The following is a 22,547-nucleotide window of genomic DNA, read 5'->3' on the forward strand; positions in this document are numbered from 1 at the left end:
CTCATTTTTCTATTGATTATCAAAATCCTTCTAAGATAGGAGAATTCCGGTAATAGAAGAATCTAGAGATTTCACTCTTCAAAACTTTGTGGCTGATTTCTTCAAAGTTCTGGAAATGTTAATGCTCAATTCAAGGGGTAGCAATAAAGCAGACAGATGAATGATAGTCATTCTGTGACGAGAGCATTATTTCAGTGGTCAGCATAAAGAATCTAATTCTTCCAACTCTTCTTTGCTCTAATCATCTATATTGTGACACCGGGTTGGGACTTTCACCAGAGTCTGTTGGTTAAAAAGGGCCCAATGATGGTTTCCTGAGGTCCTTCACAATAACAAGAAATCAGAACAATAATACACCCCATGGGATCACTAAAAGCCATGTTTTTACAAGGATATGTCATTTCCTGAGGGAAATAGTCACAATAGGAAAGTAAACAGATTACTAAACACCTATGGTGTGATGCAGGCTTGTTTGATAAAAATATGGTAAACAAAGTATTTTTAAAAGTTGCCAGAGTTCATTCAGTCAAAGGCCCCAAGAAATGTTAATAATGTTAATAATGGTTATCTTTGGGTGATGGCATTCCTGGCAATGTTTAACATCATCACAAGTCTTTTTTTGTTATTTCTACACTTTGTATAATGTTCATCACTTTAGAAATCCAGAAAAGTTGCAAAATGATGACTTGGTCGAGTTTTCATGGGTGGAAAACAGACTCTGTTATTGTTTGTACTTATCCTCCCCCTGTCCATAATTCTCTTTTACTACAAGGTTCATTATGCTTTTATAGGTTACACCACCTTTTGGGGGTTTTATTGGTCACTGGGTTTCACTGTTATTCAACAACAAAGCAAGCACAAAAGACATATAATACTAAATCCTGTGATAGAACATGTCAACTGCTATTTTTCAGATTTTATTCTGTCTCCCTACTTCATAAATATCATTTCAGTATATATTATTTTTAAAAGTTAACATTGTTATAAATGTTCGTGTTCTATGTCGTTTATGTAAATATCCTTTTTATTAGCTATATTAAAAATATTTCAGGGTGTTCTTGTACTCTAATTGTTTTTAGCATTAAGTGTTGGAGTCATCCTTGAGTTTCTTTTTGAAATCACCTCTCTTCCCAGGTGATTTTCTTCATCTTATAGCTTCATACCATCTGTAGGTTGATTTCACCAAATTGATGTGCCTGGGTCAAGCCTTTCCTGAACTCCAGGCTGTTTAGTTGCCACCTGCATAGATAAGCCTAATGGCCTAATAAACATAACCCCCAACTTCCCACACTTCACATGGACTTCACTGTCCTTGTGCCTACACCCAGGTCTAACTGAGTCCTCCCAGGTGCTCGGGCCCAAGACCTGCCATCTTCCTTTATTCCTTTCTTCCCCCTCTCATGTTCAATCATCAGTGGATCCTGTGGGCCCAGCCCTCACAATGGTCCCGGGTCTGATGATTTCTCAACGTGTCTTTGGCTGCAGTCATCTCCTGCCTGGACAATTGAGGTGACTTCCCAGTTGGCCTTGCTGTTCCCGTCCTCATTCACCTTCATTTATGTTCTCTGTTCAAGTTCTTCCTTGGCTTCCCACTCTCAGGATAAAAATCAAGTCCTCAAAATGGCCTCTGCTCACTGTGCTCCACTCCACTTGAGTCCTCTTGCACTGGCTGACTGCATTCCAGCCACCCTGGCTCTCCTGATGAGCCTCAGCGTCTCAGGCACACTCCTTCAGGCCCTTTGTCCTTGGCTGTGTTCCTTCTGGAATGTTCTTCCCCTGTGTGTCTTCCTAGTTTGTCCCTTTCCTGCTTCATGGTTCGGCTCACTTTCTCCGTGGGGCGCTCCCTGGCCAGCCCATTTGAAGTTGCACCCCTCCCTGGTACCGCTGTCTTTCTTAGGTGGCTTCATTTTTCTCTCTAGCATGTTTCGTTATCTGACATGACATGTACCTCTTTATTTTTTATCTCAAATGTAAGCTCTATAAATGCAGGGATTTTGTTCACTGCTGCATCTACAACACCTAAGGCAGGGCTGATACCTCAAAGTTACACAATGAGTCACTTATTAAGTGAGTCATTAAGCTGTTTACCATTTGCCTCCTATAGTTCATGTTGCGTGAATATCTTTACAGTTGTGGCTTTTCTTCTTTGTTTGAAAGATTTCCTTAGGTGGATACTTAAAAGTGGGATTAGTGAGCAAGAGAGTATGGCCATATCACAATGATCTTAATGCTTCTTTTCGAAGATGAGGGAGAGGAGAAGACATGATTTTTTTTTTTTTTTTTTTTTTTACTTCTAGATTATGTTAGAAGCAACTGGGTTTAAATCTTGTCTAAGCTACTTAACTAGCTTTAATACCTTGGGCAAGCACTTGACCTTCTTTGAGCTCTAGTTTATAGTATTGTAAAGGGGGATTAGTATTTACTTTGAAGAGTTCGTGTTGGTTTAAAAGAAGGCTAAAACATTATAAAGCATTTGGCATATAGTAATTGTCCATAACTATCAGTTCTCTTTCTCCCTCCTGGCATCCCTCTCTTTCTTTTCCTGAAACTGTTATCTTAGATAAGATTGTAGCCTATGTGGATATTCACAAAGCCTACAGTCCTATGCACACAGGTGTGTCTAAACCTGCTCCTCCACGTTGACTTTTAAACTCCAGCCCATGCCATTCTCATTGGCTCTAACCTGCAGCACACCCATGACCAGGGGAAGGTCAGTGTCTAAGGTTTTGTTTTTATTTTTTGTTTCTAAAACTTTAAAGATGTTATTTCACTGCCATTGATCCCTCATAATTTCCGACAGGAAATAAATTATAAATTATTTTCCCCTGAATATAGTATGTACTTTTTCTAGTGACATAGTAATAATATCTTTATCTTGGTTTTTATTGTTTTGATTCTGATTCGTTCACATTTTTCTCCTTTTAAACTTCTTTCTTTTGAGGATTCTTGAGTCCCTGAATCTTTTGCCAGATTCGAGAGGCTATGATTTCTTTGAATATTTTCTTTTTCTTCCTGGCCATTATATTTTATTCCTGGGACTCCAGTTACCCCTATGCTAACCTTTCAAAGTAGTTCCACAGGTCCTCAAAGTATGTTTGTTTGTTTTTCCATTTTTCTCTTTCTTCTTCTTTTTCAGATTGTGTGGTTCCGGTTCACTGAATTTTTCTTTTGCATGGTTAGTCCCCTAAGAGTGGATTGTCTTTTCTTGGCTCTTTATCAGCATACCTGACTGTGTCCTGGACATGGAAAAAGTTATATTGTGGACAATTTGGACTCTTTCCATTGTTTTGGAACACACTGATGTTTCTATTGGGAGGCAATTTACTTAGACTCACGCTGCAGCCTGTCCTGCCTGCAGTGGACAGTGCGTTCAAGTCTGAGATCAGTTCCTGAAACCTTAGCTATTGGTTGCCATTGGTTTCCCTTGTACATTCATGGTTCCGAAGTCAGCCAGAGTCATGCCTGGTCTATACCCACCCAGACCTAGGGTTTGCTTCTCTGGCCTTTTCTTTCTGTGGTTCTCTGGTCTCTTTCTGCTTCCCCCAGCCTCCTTTCCTGGTTCCTACAACTAGAAAGAGAGTATGTTCGTCTATCAAAGCTGTACCTGCCACCGTGACTGTCTGATCTCAGGGTAGAGCTGCAGAATAAATCCATGAGTGAGCAGGCAGGGAGTGCTTTCGTTGCTGGTTGCTGGCTCCATTCTTGACTCCCGCCTCCTTTTTAGTCTCTTTGCTTTTATTGAGTTTCCAGAGCCCTTGAGTAGTAACTGTTTTGCGGCTTGTTTTGTGGGGTGGGGGTGTGTGTGCAAGTGAATGATGAAGTAGTTGTATTGTGCAGTTTGAATAGAGTTTGTGAAGAGTTTTCAACAATAACAGAACTTCCCTTCCAGGGATTTTTTCATTGAAATCTTTATTGAGATAATCGCAAATGCACATACTGTGGTAAGAACTGATATAGGGAGATCTCACATTCACTTCACCCAGTGACTCCTGATGATAACATTTTACAAAACTTTAGTTTGATGTCACAACCAGGATAGTGACACTGATACAATTTACTGATAGTATTCAGATTTCTGCAGTTGTTACTTGTATTTATGTGTGTGTGTGTGTGTGTGTCTGTGTGTTTGTGTGTGTATGTGAGAGAGAGAGAGAGAAAGAGAGAGAGAGAGAGAGAGAGAGAGAGAGAGAGAGAAAGGGGAGAGAGCGATTGATTTACCACTGTGCAATTTTGTCATGTATAGGATTTTATGTCCACATCATCCTACCAACCATCTGAAAAGTGCAGGAAATGTTACAGTTGGAAAGGACTAACAATTTCCAGCCATGTTACCTACTGAAAATCATAGACTGTTTTTTTTTAAGTGATTAGAACAGCAACACATACCCCATTAATAATAATAATAATAATAATAATAATAATAATAATAGTAATAATAGTAATATTATTATTTCAATCTCCTTGCCCAGGTTGCAAATGTCTTTGAATGTTGAGGTCACTTCATGTTTTGTGTATTCCTCTCCCCAGAGCACTGCCTGGGGATTGCTTCAGTATGTTGTACAGAGACCTTCAATTCATATATAAAATACAAATACACATTGTTCAGTAGAATTGGAAAGTAGGGATGTTTTAGATGTTTTCTCTGCTTTTTAACCAAGACCAGTATTTTTCAAAGTTTGCATCCTTATTATATTTACTTTCAAATACAGCACATGAAAGTACTTTACAGATGTTTGATCTTTTGAAGGTAGTGTTGCTGCCTTTGATAAAAAAACGTAATTAAGTGGGCACTTCCTGGTGGAGGTAATCATCAAAGCTTCAAAGTGCACACTCTTTACAACTTGGTATGTGTAGGTAGGTTCATCACCCATCTGTTTCTCCATCTCTCTCTCTTTCTCTCTCCAACCATTCTGTTTTTCCTTTAATTTTTAAAAAATTGTTCTAATTAGTTATATATGACAGTAGAATTCTTTCCAACCATTCTGACAGACAATTTTTGTGAACTTATTTCTAGTAGGGCCAACATTAAAAAAAAAAAAAATCCATCTTTCTCAAATGGACCATGACAGAATATGATAACATTCTGTCGCAACATAGGTTTTATTTGAATATTTTCTTTTTCTTCCAGTACTGGGGATTGAACCCAGAGGCCCTCTATTACTGAACCAACCCCCAGCACTTTTTATTTTGAGACAGGATCTCACTAAGATGCTGAGGCTGGCCTTAAACTTGCCATCGTCCTGCCTCAGCCTCCCTAGTTGCTGGGATGATAGGCATGTACCATTGCACTTGATTTTATTTGAAATCTAATATGCTGTTTGAGGGGAAAAAACAATGCTAGGATGCATTAAATTATTTGATAAGTAAACACACATAAAACATCTATATTTTCATATAATCAAGCATACCTAATAGGAAGAGTTATATACCCTTCTCTTCTTTTTTCCTCTCATTGGGGATTTGAGATCAACTTTTTCTCCCATGGTATGCAGTTTTCTAAGTCCTAGAAACTGAGTATTTGGTTTTCTGTACTGGATAATTTGGAAAGAGTACCTAGTGAGGCATGGCCGTGCCTGCACAGGTACTCTTGGACATTACAGGAACTTGGGGATTATAGAAATGGCATCTGGTATTGAATTGGTTGGTGTCTTACTTTCTGAAGTCCAGATGACACTGTGCAGGTGTGATATTCAAGGGAGTTAAAACACATGGTTCCTTTGGGAAAGTTGTAAGGTACCTACCTATGGTTGTATTTTAGCTGAAATGTTCACTTATTCATCCTTCAAGTATTATCGAATGTCTGCTGCGTTACAGACTTGTAAGTAGAAACATCCTATGATATGGTAACTTCTTGCAAAGAATTCAGATGGTTTGATTTATTGTGCATATACACCAGGGGTCATTTAAATTTTAAAGGTCTTCAAACTTTGCCTTGAGTTCAATTCTCTTAAACTTGTTCATCTCTCCTGACATATACACATACCTTTTCCCCAAATCTCCAGAATTTGGGACTCAGCCTCACCAGTAAATCAGAATGGGGAGTTGATCATGGCATTGACCTTTCTGGAAAAAAAGTGTGCCCTGCTCTGCCTGGGGTTTACAAAGATGAAATGTTCAATCATTGTTAGACACTTTGCTTTTTAGAAGAAGAAAGAGGACCCTGCCCCTGTTCTTGCTGACATAGGCATTTTCTTAGGGTCAAAATCACCAGGTTGTTACAAGGATGATGATGACAAAGCCCCAAAGGGAATTTGAACACAGTGTCAAAGATAAGGGAATGGGGATGATGAGGAGGGTTGAGAAGAAGCCACCTTGTATGGGTAGAAGCAAACCATTGGAAGAGTTGATTTTTGGCTTTTTATTTATTTATTTATTTATATACCAAACTAGTCATTACTTAATTTTTTCATTTTTTGCTGGCCTTCAAACCTTTTCACACCTCTCATTATACATTATGATGAGAAGGCAAATAACCAAACAGCAGGAAGTTTGTTAAGGAAATAGTTTCTGGGCTCTGCTATGCTCACTACCCATTAAATTTCATTTCCATTGCCACTGTAGCTACCACCTTCGCTCCATGATTATTGTTCATAGTGAAAATTTGGGGCTATTGGGAAAAGAATGTACTTCCTATCAGGAAGATAGGGATATAGGTAATGTGTCCCACAAAAAGACTTTCATTAAAAAGAATTAAGAATACCTCATTTTAAGAATAATCCAGTTTCTAAAAGATTTATAAATTCTTCCCACCTTTGTTGTAAAGAGCCCAGTAAACAGGTATTACATTGCATTTTCTGTGTATACCTTTCCTGGTTTAAGCTCACACATTCATAATGTTCTTATTTTCATATTTAAATAAGTGTTTTCACTTTGCTTGAATAGGACCCAGTATATTATATCGTACTGTGTACTGCGGCCTCATTATACCATTAAATTAAAAAATTCTCTTTTGTCTAACGTTCTTTAATCTCATTGAGTACTAATAAAGAAGTCTCATGTAAAATTTACTCATGATCCATTTTGTACGTTTATCTGTTGTTGCTTTACAGCTGGGTCACCTTTTATATAACCTTAAATTAGTTCATGTTAGTAGAAAAAGTCCAGGTCAGCTACTGAAATGAGTATTTAGGGAAGCTTATTTCATGAATTTAGTCTAAAACGACTCTCAAGTTGTGAATGCTTTTTCCTCTCCACGGTTTTGTTAGTGATGTCATCGTACCTCAGGGGCCCCAGGCACTTTTCACCGAGTTTCCTTCCATGCTTCATTCACAAAAATGGCCAGAAATGAGGCTCACACTCTTGTTGACATGAGCATGTGCTTAGGATGAAAAGGCATAAACACTTCACACTTTCAACTTGTCAAGGGCATCGTGCCATCTGACGTCCTTCACTACCCCTTGTGAGAAAGCCATAAATAACCATAAAGCTGAGATGGGGGTTGAATACAGCACACTTTGATTATAGTGACACAAATGGCCACGTTTATGACTAGGGGTGATCAAAAGTGCTCTTTCTGCAGGTGTAGTCAGGTGCTTGGTAAATGATTTCTTATAATAAAAATATAAGATGACTATTGATAACGTGTTAGAAAGAAGGCTGTGAGTCATTTAAAAATCATAGTTTGTTTTGTTTATGTTTCATTTATGTACTTAAATTTTTATCTGGTAGTCTTTTGATCTGTTGATTCTCATGAGAACTGGAAAATGGGGGGGGGGGCGGGTGTTAAATGTTCTGTTTATTTAGTTTTCTTTTGGAGATGGGGTCGCCCAGGCTGGTCTTGAGTTCAGAAGCTCAAGTGATCCTCTTGCCTCAGCCTCCTGAGTAGCTGGGACCAGGTATTCGCGACCACACCTAGCCTAAATGTTTTAAAAAGATTTCTTCTTTAGAGTTACTGTTGGGGGACTAAAGAAAAGAAAAACAGTTAAGTCTATATTGTAGTTACCCTGGTAAATGCTGAAAATGTACCCCCATAAAATCCTGCTGGCAGTTTATTGACATAATTGAGTAATGTTTAACTGGTGGCATTAAGAACTGCCATAGAAAGAATAACTTCTGACTTTCTCTCTTCATTTTCAGATTTGTAGCCAAACCATGTGCCATCGCCCTCAATATTCAGGCCAATGGACCACAAATTGCCCAGCCCAATGCCATTCTGGAAAAAGTCTTCACTGCGATTACAAAGGTATGAATGTCCCTTTCTTGGTGTGATTGCCACCACCACCTTCTCAGGCTGCAGTCAGACTCTGCTCTCTGGATTTTGAGACTCAGTTTTTGCCCTGCCTGGTACCTGAAGGTGGTTTCTCAGAGAGAACACAGATATTGTGAATGAACCCAAACAGTAGCCACTGAAAGAAGGCGGGTATGTTCTAGAGCAGCTTGTTAAAACTCCAAAGTTGTTTGTGACAAACAGTCTTGATTAGATAACACCCTGTCCAAGTCTGTGCCTCTTTCAGTTTCAGGAGATATAGAGCAATACAGATAAGGCCTGGGTGGGACTCCACAAAGGTAAAGAATAAGGATTTATGCCCATGAAGAAACAGGACCTGTTTGCTTAAAATGTCTGTGTATTCTGGGAGCTGTAATAATTAGATGAATGCATGATTAAAGAAGAAAAGAATTGCAAGGTGAAAGGTCAAGAGAGTTAGAAATGAAGATATAGAGAAATAAAAGAGACCAGATGCCCAATCAGGTAGGGGTTCCAGTCTCCCACTTAGGAGTAGGGAGAGGAAAGCAGGGGAGGGCAGAGGAGAGACTGCCTCCCCTGCTCCCCACCCCATCCTGAAGAACAGAGGGGAGAGGAGAAGGGAGAACCAGAAACCTTCAGCCCAGAGAGGGAAGCAAGTAAAGCAGTCACCGCAGCCATGTATCTACTCTGTCTCTGCAGATCTTGCCCAAGTTGTCTCTTGCTCCTGCCTAAACAAGAGCAGAAGCATGACATCCTTTGAGAAGAATTGTGTGTTCGTATATTAGATGATTCATTTCCCCTTTTTCATTTTTCTGCAAAGCTTCATTATCCAGGCTTCTAAGATGTCATCTGATAGTGTTAAGGAAAATTCTCCTCCTTTTTGGGTTTTTGTGAGGCTAACCATTAGTAGTGTCTGTTTCTTAACTTAGAACTCTATTTTTTGGAGGAAGGGGATTGAACTCAGGCGCACTCAACCACTGAGCCACATCCCCAGCCCTATTTTGTATTTTACTTAGAGACAGGGTCTCACTGAGTTGTTTAGTGCCTCTCCATTGCTGAGGCTGGTTTTGAACTTGTGATCCTCCTGTCTCAACCTCCCCAGCTGCTGGGATGTGCCACCAAGCCTGGTTTATTTTACAACTCTTAATTCAAGTATCTACTCTTGTTTATCGTCTTCATTCCTACCAAAATTCTCTAAGGGTTTCCTCTCTATCTTGTAAACAATTGTATTTTTTCTTGGGAAAAATATATAAAAGCACCATCTATTTTTTTTTTTTAACATCTCTGCAAGGAAGAAGAAAATAATGAATGGAACTTCCGAAAAAGCTCTTGGTAGCTTTGAGGGATAATTTTAGATTTCCATGTTCCAATCTCAAGGGACACATATTCTATGGTATTTAAAGGAAGAAAATATTTAGAAAAAAATACCTCATGTTTTCATTTAGTGTATTGATTTACTGCAGTAAGACATTTTCTCTCTCTTTGAACAAAACAGATGTGCAGGGAATTATTCGGGTTTTCTTTTCTTTTTTGGTGCTGGGAAATGAACCTAGGGCCTTATGCACACTCAGCATGTGCTGTCTCCTGATTTAGACCCCAGCCCCAAGGTGCATTTTTTATTGCTGTTAGAGCTCATAGGTATTTCCCTGTAAATGCATTAGGTATGCAGTATTCTAAATGAATAATAAAATCAGTTTTTTATACAAATTTTGTGCAGGACATCCTTTAGATGTCCTGCAGTGGACATTCTATCTCACTTGCCTTATGCTTATCATGGTTACTGGAGAAATTTCCCCTGTAAAGGTACTAGAAAGTTACTAGCTAGGTTGACTTCACTGGAGCTTATTTGCTTCTAGTTCATTGTAATGATCGTAGTCTCTTCGTTTCCAAGGTGATGCCTCTGGAAGTTTTTACATGATTAAAACAGAGGCCTTATGTTTTAAATATAAATGCAGCGAAAGTGTGAGCTGTTTTTCCTTGCATTCTTTGTGGTTCTTTGGTCTGATCTGTGATATTAAAACAGGTTGTCTGGGCTGTGGGTGTAGCTCAGTGGTAGAGCGCTTGCCTAGCACATGTGAGGCACTGGGTTCCTATCCCCAGCACTATATAAAAATAAATAAATAAGAAGGTAAAAAAAATAATAATGAAAATAAAAACAGGTTGGCTGACTGCTGTAGGAAGAGCACAACTTGGAGAATTCTGGCACATTGTCTGCGAGTTTGAATGATTATCCAACGGCCTGACCGTGATCATGGTGCCAAGTGACCTTTGGTAGAAGGGCAGGGTTATCTTCCCCCAAGTTTGTAGGCATATAATCCCCCCGCAAACCCTTAAGTCTCCTATGTCCAGGAAGGGTCACACAGATTTGGGAGAACAGTGTGGAATGAAAATGTGGGACTCCTTGTTCAAAAAGCACAGAAAAGTACCATTAAAGTATAAAAATAGAAATTTGTTTTCTTTTTTTCACAATTTCTCATTCAGTCTATTGAGGTACTTTTGTTTGCTGTGTAATGTCATGCTGCCTAGTCAAGAGTGGCAAGTACAGTTCCTCCCAGGTGCCCAGAGGCCCCACTCTGTGACCTCGTGTGCTTTCTGGTCACAGCTGTTGGGTTTCCCTTTTCTCTAGGCACTTGCAATTTACTGATCTGTGGCCATAGGAGTGGGGAGCTTGAGGCAGGCCTCCACACTGTCCATGGACCCTCTGTCCCAACACACAGTGGACATGTGACCTCGACGAGCATTGCAATCTCCATGCCTCTTGCTCACCCCTACTGAGGTGGCTGCTCCTTGCCCCTCCTTCCATACTCCCTCTCCTCCCCTTGCCTTCACTCAGGCCTCTGCTGGGGAGCTGTCCTCCAGAGGTAGGAGTGGGGAGGTGGTGAGAGTGAGGAGAGGGGGAAGGGAGTGACCAGGAGCCCATGTGGGGGGTATGGTAGGCTGTATAGAAGACTCCAAACACCTGGCACATACTCCATTACTCCAGTAGACTTCCCTTGCAAAATAGAGATCTCATGATAAAATTATGAAGAATTTCAACATGGCAGCCATGGAGCATTAAACCACAAGTTGAGCCCTTCTGAATGTGGGGCATGGGCCCTGTGGAATTGTACTGGTCTACATAGCTCTAATCTGTGATGATACCTGATAAATTTGAAGCTCTTACATCTTCCTGCAGCTAGTCTGTCTTGTCTCTCTCTTTTTTGGTGCTGGGAATCCAACCCAGGTCTCATTCATAGTAAACAAGTTTTCTATCACTGAGCCTCCTTTTGAGATAAAATCAGTCAGTCTTATTATCTATATCTTTCTCCTCCTCTCTAACCCCCAAATCTAAGGTGTTCTAAACATCTTAGAGATCCTGGCCCTCTTATAAAATAGTTAGCAGCTTTGATGTTTGAGTCAGTCAGAACTGGGTTTGTATATTGGAATATCAGCTCCTGCTTCCTAGTGTTGTGGCCATCTGCATGTTTCTCAATCTCTCTAGGTTGCAGATATCTCATTGATAAAAATCTTTGAATAACTTCCCCCCCCCAGGCTTTCATGATGACTAAATAAAATAATGCAGGTAAGTCATTCATTACATGACATAGCATCTGTCTGGGACAGTGTTTTCACACTTTCATTTGCATAGAATTGCCTGAGGAGTGAAAATGCAGGTTGCTCTGTTATATTTAGAGAGATTTTTGAATCTCTAGTCTTGGGATAGCACCAAAGGACCACAGCTGTGGTTGTCAGTTTCATTCGAATAAACAGAATGATTACTTCTCTTTTGAGAATATGTTGAGCATGTGCTTTTAGCTGTGGTATCCAGAGTTGTCTGTGTATGTATGTTTTTAACATTTGGGGGTTTGCACATATTGTTTGCACAAATCTACTAAATTAATGACCTCACTTTTCTAATCAAATTTGTTCTAAGGCTATGGGGTTAAGAATATATGTCAGCTATAAAGCCAGGTTTCATGATTAAGTGAGATCATATCATAATCCACTTGTGCCATGTTTAGACTGTGTTTAAAAACTGTAGGCAAATTCTTTATCCCAGCCCTTGAGGAGACTATTAAATAATTAATTTTATCTGACCAAAAGATCACTGGGAAGGCTTGTGAGTTTTGAATATATTTAAACTACAAAACTAAGAGAGAAAGAAATGTAAAGGGAGCTGGGATTGTGGCTTAGTGGTAGAGCACTTGCCTAGCATGTGTGAGGCACTGGGGTTGATTCTCAGCATCACATATAAATAAATAAAATAAAGGTCCATTGACATCTAAAAAATATTAAAAAAAAATAAATGTAAGTGTTGGTGACAGAACAGAAGGTTAACATTATATGTCCTCACAACATAGACATGATACAAGTGACTATCGAGGGGAGAGGGAAGGCAGGTGAGGTTGAGTGAATTCACTGGTTGCAAAATGTCTCATGCGGGAGTCGGCTTATCAGTCAAAGCTCCCAAATCAAATAGAAGTATAAATATGTTTAGTAGCAAAGAGTAAACTCTAAGAAAGATAATACTATTGACTAGTATTGGGTATTGGAGGAGAAAGGGAAGAAGAAGAAATAATGCTGGCTTTAGTTATTGCTCACATGGATTTATTACAGATGGAAAAGAAATAAAGAGACATGTAATTATACAGTTAACCACCAAAAAAAAAAAAAATTGCACACCAAAGGAAAGAAAAATAAAGCAAACTACATAGTAAAATATTTTTTTTTAAATTGTGAAAATAGAAAGCAGAACATAATGAAAGTAGAGAACTATAAAAAAAAAACTTTATCAGTCACATCAGTGCATACAAATGGGTTTGGTTCATCTAGTAAAAAAATCATTCAGGGTTAGGTTACTGATATGGGTTGAATTATGCTCTGCCCCTCAGTTTCATACGTTGAAGTCCTAACTTCCTGTACCTTAGAATGGAACCTTATTTGGAGAAAGGATATTTACAAAGATAATTAAGTTACAGTGGGGTTAATAGGGTGGGTCTTAATCCAGTATAACTGGTGTCCTTATTAACAAAAAAAAAAAAAAAAAAAAAAGGAAATTTGAACAGAGACAGGCAGGAGGGGGATGATTGAAGACACACAGGGAGAAGATAGCAATCTGCTTGCCCAGGAGAGAGACCTTGAACAGATTCTTCCCTTGTGGCCTCAGCAGGAACAAACCCAGCAGGCACCTTGATCTTGGACTTCTAACCTCTGCAACCCCAAGACAATAAATTTCTATCATCTATGCGACTGAGTTTTTGGTACTGCACCTTGTTATGGCAGCATTTGCCAACTAGTAGAGTTACAAACAAAGTATGTAACTTTGAGATGCCTTAAGGCAAAGAAATTTAAAACGTTAAAAATAAAAGTGAGGTGATTATGTCCAGGCAAATGTAAATAATAAAGGAAGTAGGGTTTCTAAAAGCATTAAATGAAATAAAGAGTTGTCTTTTTATTGCCAGAGGATACAATTCATAATGAAAATAGAATAGTTACAAATATTTTATATGCATTAAATAGTATACCTATATTTTCATAAAAAGGGATTATAGAAGAAACAAATACAATACTAAGAAATTTTAATTTACCTCTGGGTCATGATAGATAGATCCTGTGAACAAAATATAAAATAAAATATAGAAGTTCCTTTGAGTATAATAAATAAAGAAGATCTAGGGGTAAATTTAGAATTTTGTGTCCTGAATATAGAGACTATACTTTCTTTTCAAGTGCCTACCAAATACTTCTCAAAATTGTGTGTTATGTTACAAGTCTATAATAAAGTTTAAAAATTAGTTGTAAATTAATAGTATTAGAATTATAAAACAGAAAAAATAAAAAGGTGACTTGCTTCTAGGAATATCTGAATGCTATATCTGAGTGCAGCACAATTCACAATAGCTAAACTGTAGAGCCAACCTAGTTCTCCTTCAGTAGATGAATGGATAAAGAAAATGTGGTATATATACACAATAGAATATTATTCAGCATCAAAAGAGAATAAAATCATGGCATTTGCAGGTAAAAGGATGGAGCTGAAGAATATAATGCTAAGTGAAGTTAGCCAATCCCCAAAAACCTAAGCGAATAATTTCTCTGATATAAGGACGCTGATCCATAATATGCTGCAGGTGGTGGGTGGGTGGGAGGATTAAATAAACATTAGACAGGGCAAAGGGGAAAAGGGGAGGGATGGGAAGGGAGGGCGTATAGGGGGAGGAAAGATGGTGGAATGCAATGGTCATCATTCCTCTAAGTATATCTATGAAGACACAAAGGATGTGACTCTACTTTGTGTACATCCAGAGATATGAAAAATTGTGCTCTATATGTGTAATATGAATTGTAATGCATTCTGTTGTCATATATGACTAATTAAAAATTTAAAAAACCCTTTATTTTACTTTATTTTTTATTTTTATGTGGTGCTGAGAATCAAACTCAATGTCTCACACATGCTCAGCAAGTACTCTACCACTGAGCTACAAGCCCAGCTCCTCTGAGTGCTATCTTAATCAACTCTTGATTAAAAATAAAATTCCAGAATATTTCATAAACAAATAATGAAAGCAGTACTTATTTGTACCATGCCAAACAGTGCTCAGCTGAAAACTGGTGAATATATGAAAAAATTGCCACTTTAAACATTAGAAAAAGAACAATAAAATAAATGGAGATAAGCAAAAGGCAGAGACAATACAAATAAAAGCCAAAATTAATGAGTTAGCAAAACAATAGAATTAAGAAATTTTGATCTGAAAGCACTTCACTGGTTTAGTTTTTTGTAATAGAAAATCAGTCCCATAAAGAAAAAAGACTAAGCAAGTACAAATAGTGATATAATAATTGATAACCAACAGAAGCAGAGAAAAATTGAGGGACAAACAAAATGGGAAAAATTGAAAAAAAAAGAAATTATTCTCACATTAAAAATAAGATATAAGGAGCTGGGGTGGGGGAGTTTGCTGGGAGTGGCCTTGCCCTTCACCCTGCTTACTGTACCCTTTCATCTGCATGTTCCATGTCAGACATTGGCCTCACAGTCCATCAACTGATTTACTTAAACCAAGAATAAAAATTCTTTTCAGACGAAATAATTATTCTAGAAAAATCATAAATTTCTCTGTGTACTTAAAAAACAAAACTGCAAAAACGTAGCCAGCTCAGATGATCCAACAAAAAATTAATTCTCTTTTTTATTCTTTTTTTCTCATTCTCACAAAACAGGTATTGAACATATGGGCATTTTTTTTTATTGCTCAGATGATTAGCATTGCTAAGATGGGTTAATGCCTAAATTCACACCCTAATGTATCAGAAATTATATTTGCCCTTTCCCTTTTTTGAATTGTATATATTAAAGGTATGCAATATGCATATCAAAATATGTTCCTATACAACACATATTTATTTGATATACATGGTGAAATGGTTACTGTGGTCAAGCAAACTAACATATCTGTCTTGCAAAAGAATTCTAACATCTTCAAAGCTGTTTAATTCTCTTAAATTCTACCATAGCACAGAAAATTTGAAAAGTCATCCAAGTCTCTTTTGATGTGGCAATAAAACATTCATATCAAAGCCTGACAAAATTCTCAGCAGCCCTCCCCATCCCAGCCAAAATAATAGACACCAATCTTACTCACTAATATTGATGAGCATTTTAAAATAAAAGATTAGCAAACAGAATCTAGTTTTCAGTAAGGAAAGCCAAATGATGGTATCACATTAAAAGAATTATTTGCCATCACCAAATAGAATTTGTTCTAGGACTGCAAGGCCTTCCCTGTATTGGATATTTTTAAAATAACCTATGTAATTCACTGTATTAGTACATCTAAGGTGGGCTGGATTGAAGGTAAATTGTTATAGTGCTTGTCCTGGGTTTGGTCCCCAGCACAGTAAACAAACAAACATCTGAGGAGAAAAAAACAAAATACATGATGCTGCATGATTACTGAGTCCTAACATCTTTTTGATTAAAATAAAATTATGTGACTAGGGACAGGTGCTTTACATGTAAATATATTTGTATCTCAGTCCCCATTCTGGCCTCTTGCTTAACAGAAAACTAAAGGTATTTCCACTAAAGTCCAGAACAGATAGGAGTGCCTCTTATAACTATTGTTCTGGGTTGTGCCACATTTTACACTGAACTAGCACATAGGTAAGAGAAAGAAAAATGTTCCTGAAAATTAGGAAGAAGGAGGCAAAACTGTTGCTATTTGAAGATGTATTCATTGAGTTCCACTATAAACTAGGTCTTGATGAAAAAAGATACTGAAATGTTTCTTTGAATATGGATCTTATATTCCAGTAATGGACTATTATGTGATTGTATCCAATTGAAAAGTATCACCAAAAATATGAAATTTTAATACAAAATCAGTAACCAAAATCCAGTAGCTCTCATATACATACAAACAAGAAACAGTTAAAAGGTTATAAAAAAGCAACTTATTTACAATAGAAACAAGCAAAAAAAAAAATCCACAGGAATAAAGAACAAAGTATGTGTAAGACTTGTATGAGGAAAGTTTTCAAACTTCCTGATGGACACAAAAAACAAATTGAATGATAATGTTATTTCACCCTATGTTAATTTAAGAAATTGGTATGATCTTATTTAAAATAAAAACAAGTTTGTTTGTTTGACCACTTGTTCATTTTGAAAATAGACAAGTTAATTCTAAAACTCACACAGAAAAATAAGCAAAGACTTCTGAGAAAACTGACTGCATATGACTGGCACATAGACAGTGAAGGAGTAGATTGATTACTCTGTGGGGAAAAGAGGAGTGATGATATTGGGATTTAGGGTGGACATTTGGAAAGAAATAAAGTTAGATTTATAACTCACACTGAATGGCAGCATATCTTCTAAATGCAGTAAAAATGCCAATGCATCAAAACCTTGAGTGTATTAGATGAAAACGTGGGAGAGTTTTAATAACATTTGGAATTTAGAAACTATTGCATTTAGCAACCATCTACAAATAAAAAAACAAGCAAACAGCACATCAGCAAATTTTAAAACACAAATGACATAATGGTTAAAAAAAAAAAACATGCAACTTACAGTACAGAAAAGAGTGCAACCACCCTAATAAATGAAGAAATCCTACAAATCAATGAAGAAAATCCCAACAGATTAAAAAAAAAAATAAGCAATAAGACATGACCATACTCTTTAGGAAAAAGTGAAATGCAGGTGATTTTTAAAATGTATGTAAAGATGCTTATCTCATAAAGGGAGGAAAATCAAAGATATACCAAGATACTATTTTTAATATATCAGGCTGAAAAAATAAAGAAACTTGACATCTTATTCTCTTAAAGAGACTTAGGAAATGGATACTCCTGCTTGTGAGAGTATAAGTTGATAAAATCTCCAGTGAGAGTACTTTCTTAATAGGGAAATAAGATACCAAAACACAGATGCATTTGATCAACAACTTTCACTTTGAGGAAGAGATCCCACAGATAAACCTGTACAAAATGGCTCATGGCAAGCTTATTTACCTTAGCATGGATTGTAGCAGAAGTTTGGATGCTACTTAAATGTCTGTTCACAGCAGAATGGGTAAGTAAATTATAGTACATCTCTACCATTCTACAAAAGAATAAGAGCATTTCTGTACACTGATATGGAAATATTTGTAAAGTGGAAAACACGAAGTCTAGAACAAAGTCCACAGTGTGACCATTTGTGTGACCAGGCGCATTCAATTTTGCTTTTACTTATGTAAAATAACTGGAAAGAAACTGATTTAATAACTATGGTTGCCTTTTAAAGAAGGGAAAGGAGAGATTTGAAGAACAGGAACAAAGGTAAAACTTTGGACAATTTAAAATTTGTGAGCCATAGGAATATTGTTTCTATTAATAAATTAGAAAATAAATTGAAATTAAAAATTAGTTTATTTAGGGAAATGTTATAGCCAAGGTGTGTTGTAGGCATTTTTGTTTTTGTTTTTCTTTTCCCTTCAATATTTTTTATTAGGGGAGACATGAGAATGTGGGTGGTGTCATTACTATGAGAAAGGGCTCAGGCGTATGCCAGTGGAAAGTTGGCAAATAACATTTATAGGTACAGGTCAGCATATTTTGTACCCTGAGTCCACTAGGTGTGTTTTCTGGGTGTCTTGACTACTTTAATCAGCTCACGAGGCCACAACAGAATACCACAGACTAGATGGCTTAAGCAACATTTATTTATTCCTCACAGCTCTGGAGAGTGAAGGTCTAAGCTCTGGGTGCCAGCATGGTCCAGTTCTTGATGAAAGCCCACTTCCTCATATAGCAAGAGTTGGGAGGCCAGGGGAGGAGGTGGAGGGAGGGACAGAGACAGAGAGAGCACATGCATGTGGGTAAGCACTCTGGTGTCTTTTCTTTTAAGTGTACTAATCGTTCAAAGGCTCCACTTCTTAATACAATCACGTTGGAGATTAGGGTTTCAATAGGTTAACTTTGTGGGGTAACCAAACCCCTTGAGTTGCTTGAGATGCTTTTAGAAAGATGTTGTATGTTTTGAACATAAAGGAGTGCTGTATTTTGTCAAATGCTTTTTCTATGTCTATTGAGATGATCATATGATTTTAACACCATACTACAGGAACACAGCCACATCAATGTTTATAGCAGCACAGTTCACAATAGCTAAACTGTGAAGCCCATCTAGATGCACTTCAATAGATGAATGGTTAAAAAAAATGTGGCATATATATACACAATGGAATATTACTCAGCAATAAAGGAGAATAAAATCATGATATTTGCAGGTAAATGGATGGAGTTAGAGAAGATAATGCTAAGTGAAGTTAGCCAATCCCCCAAAAAACAAATGCCGAATGTTTTCTTTAACATAAGGAGGCTGATTCATAGGGGGATAGGGAGCGGAAGCATGGGAGGAATAGATGAACTCTAGATGGGGCAGAGGTGGAATGTGATGATCATTACTATCCAAAGTACATGTATGAAGACACAAATTGGTGTGAATATACTATGTATACAACCAGAGATATGAAAAATTGTGCTCTATATATGTAATAAGAGTTGTAATGCATTCTGCTGTCATATATAAATAAAAAATAAGTAAAAGTTTTAAAAAATGCCAACCATGAGAAAAAAAAGGTGTTATGTGTATATTACACACATAAAACTTGAGGGATGGCCATCCTGCCTCCCCCTGCCCTTTTTTTTTTTTTTTTTTTTTTTTTGGTACTGGGGAATAAACTCAGGGACACTCAACCACTGAGCCACCTCTCCAGCAGTATTTTGTATTTTATTTAGAGACAAGGTCTCACGAGTTGTTTAGCACCTCTCCATTGCTGAGGCTGGTTTTGAACTTGCGATTCTCCTGTCTCAGCCTTCCAAGCTGCTGGGATTACAGGCGTCCTCCACTACACCTGGCTCCTCCTCCCCTTTTGATTATTTTCTCTGACCGTGAATATCAAAGCAAAAATAGAATAGAGAAATAGAACTCACTTGGCCTTCTTTTGTTGAATAGCAGGGCACACTCACGTGATTGTTGGCAGGATGTTCTCTAACATTGAAGAGAGATGAGAAAGAAGAAAAAACTAATTTTACAAACATTTTCACATTTAGTTCTTATCATAATCACATTCAGGTTGATAAGCTGCTATTATTATTATTATTATTATTATTATTATTATTATTAATTATTATTAACAGTGCCGGGGATTGAATCCAGGGACTTGTGCATGATAGGCAAGTGTTCTACCACTGAGCTACAGCCCCTGTCCTCAACCCTTACTTCTATAGATGAGGAAACAGAAGCTCAGAGAAGTGAATGCAGTTGAGGAATTGAACCTATATATCTGTCATTTCAGGGCCAGCTCTGTCCTCTCCACCTATTTTACTTCTTCAGGTAATGCATAGTATTAGAAAAAGACTTGATGTGGGATTCGTGGTCAAAAGGAATGACCAAGAAAATGAGTAGAAGAGGAATGTGTGAAGAATTGGGAAGGAGTGGGGAGGGAGAACATGTTTGATAGTAGAAATGGGACAGTAGGCATTTGGGGATTTTTTTTCCCGTGCTTTTTGTTTGTCCTACATTATCCAGATATGCAATAGGTATGCACAACTTTCCCCCCAGCCCCCAAGAAAGTGAAATATTCAAATGGTGCCTCTTGGCAAGTTCTGCACTGGACTCCCTTTCCTTGAAGGCTGATGGAGCGGACTCAGCCGATTGGCTGTTCATCCAGTCTGAGATGCCTCTAACAAAGTGCATTGCTGATAAGGAGAAGTGCAAGCATCAGAACAAGATTCATATTTTCCCATCTTATTTCATAATGAGTAGCCTTGTGGTTATTTCTGTTCATTCTGCTAATGGAAGGCCTAGATGCTCAGTGGTAAATACAGAAATCTCAGTAGCAGGTATAAACAGGGAAACAATCAAAAACCCAAACATGCACAAGGTCAGATCTGTTTTAAGGTGAAAGTGAAAGTGTATTGAAAATAATTTTTCTGGCAACTTGTTTTATAGCATCCTGATGAGAAGAGACTGGAGGGCCTCTCCAAGCAACTGGACTGGGATGTGCGAAGCATTCAGCGCTGGTTTCGACAGCGGCGCAATCAGGAGAAGCCCAGCACCCTGACGAGATTCTGTGAAAGCATGTGAGTAGCTTTTTTTTTTTTTCTTGAAAGAGAAACCTGCCTCTGTCTTCATGCTATCCCACAGGTAAAGAATAACAGACACATGCAGGATCCAGCAGCCCTTAGAAAGCATGTCATCTGGTGGAAAGTAGTTCAGGAAAAATGGGGGACACTTGCTTGTAAGATTTGAGATTTCTGCTTTGAACACAGTAAATAAGTTCACTTCCTAATGGAGTTCCTGCAAAATAATTTAGATTGCAAGGGCCTACCATGGTATTTTAAACCAGACATCTTTAAAATATTGTATTACAAGTCATTACTTTTATGGAAGCTGAGAGTTTGAATTTTAAAAAAGGGATTTGGTCAAGGCATGTTTCCACTGATAAAAACTGAGATATTAGAATATATTATCAGAGAGTTATAACAATGTCCTACATTGCTGAAGATTTAAGAAATGGCTATGTTCTGTTCCTGGGTGAGTTTAATGAAGCATTGCTTGAAGGTAGGGGACGGAATGAGAATCTCATCCATTTCTGAAATGTGAACTTCATGGTGTATAAATTATGTGTCAGTAGAGCTGTTAGAAATAATAAGACCACATAGAACTCTTCTAGCATAGTGATATCTTCAAATGGTGATATTCAGTAATCAGAGGAAGAAATACTGAAGCATTGAGCACATCCCCAATAAAGGGAAACTGCCTTGGAAGCCAGCACCCCATTTGGTCTTCACCTTTTAGAATATGACTATTCCTTTGTCCAATAATTCTTTCTTTAGGGAGCTTTTTCCTGATACCTGTTCATTTAACAATAGAGCTGTCAGTATAAGAATCTTAATTTTAGACCCTTTCCATTTGGGGTGAGAGTTGCATTTTTAGGTTGAGAGCATAAAAAGTATTTTAGCAACTGCAATCTAAGATCTAGAGGGAAACTTAACATTATAGGAGAATTATTGAGAATCAGAATTCCTAAGCCTGGGTAAATACGTAGATCCTAAATAGGATATTTAGAGGTCAGAATATTTATAAAATATAGAAAAACAACCAAGCTGATACAATCTGCAAAACCCTTCCTATAATTAAACTGAGCAGTAATTTATGGAAGGATTTATTGCATCTGGGCTCATGATCAAAAGCTGGATTTGCTTCCTGACCTGGTCCTGCTGCGTATGTCAAAGGCCTGGGCTCCCTCACTGAGCCATGGGTCTGAGGAGCAGTGAAGTTAGGCCTTGGTGTATACCCACATGCTCAAAGTCATGGGCCCTCTTCTCGTCCTCCAAATAACTTCTTCGGTAACTTAGTTCTACCCCTTATATGCTGTCTTTATAGCAGGTTTTTTTTTTTTTTATTCCAAATATGAGTGTACATAGGCACCAGTCATCTGGGGATCTTGTTAGATTCTGATTTACTTGGTCTGGAATGGCATCTGAGATTCTGAATTTATAACCAGTTTGCAGTTGATGCTGATGATGCTGGTCCAGTGGACCACATTTGAATAGGAAAGGCCAACAGTGGTCTCATGTCTGTGTCTCTTTCCTGACTGTAACTGTTCCTGACCGATGTATCCCAATCAAAAGGACAGTCATAGTCACATTCAATTAAAAATATTTCAAAATGATTGCTGGAGGCATGGTAATGTGGAGGCACAATGGTAGGGAGGAGGCAGTATATAAAGTGCACACTGTGATCTCTTCCCCCGAGAAGTTTATTATCTCTGTGTCAAAAAGATAAGCCAAAAATCTTATGAGTTGATGATAGATATTT

The 22,547-nt window shown here is 37.7% G+C and overlaps 1 protein-coding gene across 2 annotated transcripts in view; it reads left to right on the plus strand.

Moving 5' to 3' along the window:
- Positions 1 to 22,547, plus strand: part of Cers6 (ceramide synthase 6) — a 298,174-nt gene that overhangs the window by 82,680 nt on the left and 192,947 nt on the right. For both annotated transcript variants that reach the window (XM_058580155.1, XM_046447442.2), the window contains exons 2-3: positions 8,077 to 8,182; positions 20,676 to 20,806. In XM_058580155.1, the coding sequence (XP_058436138.1) occupies positions 8,077 to 8,182; positions 20,676 to 20,806 (237 nt within the window). The remainder of the gene's footprint in view (positions 1 to 8,076; positions 8,183 to 20,675; positions 20,807 to 22,547) is intronic.

Source organism: Marmota monax, unplaced genomic scaffold (genome assembly GCF_021218885.2).
Source record: "Marmota monax isolate L192 unplaced genomic scaffold, Marmota_monax_Labrador192_F-V1.1 WCK01_AAM20220418_F8-fsc00007, whole genome shotgun sequence".
Taxonomy (NCBI): domain Eukaryota; kingdom Metazoa; phylum Chordata; class Mammalia; order Rodentia; family Sciuridae; genus Marmota; species Marmota monax.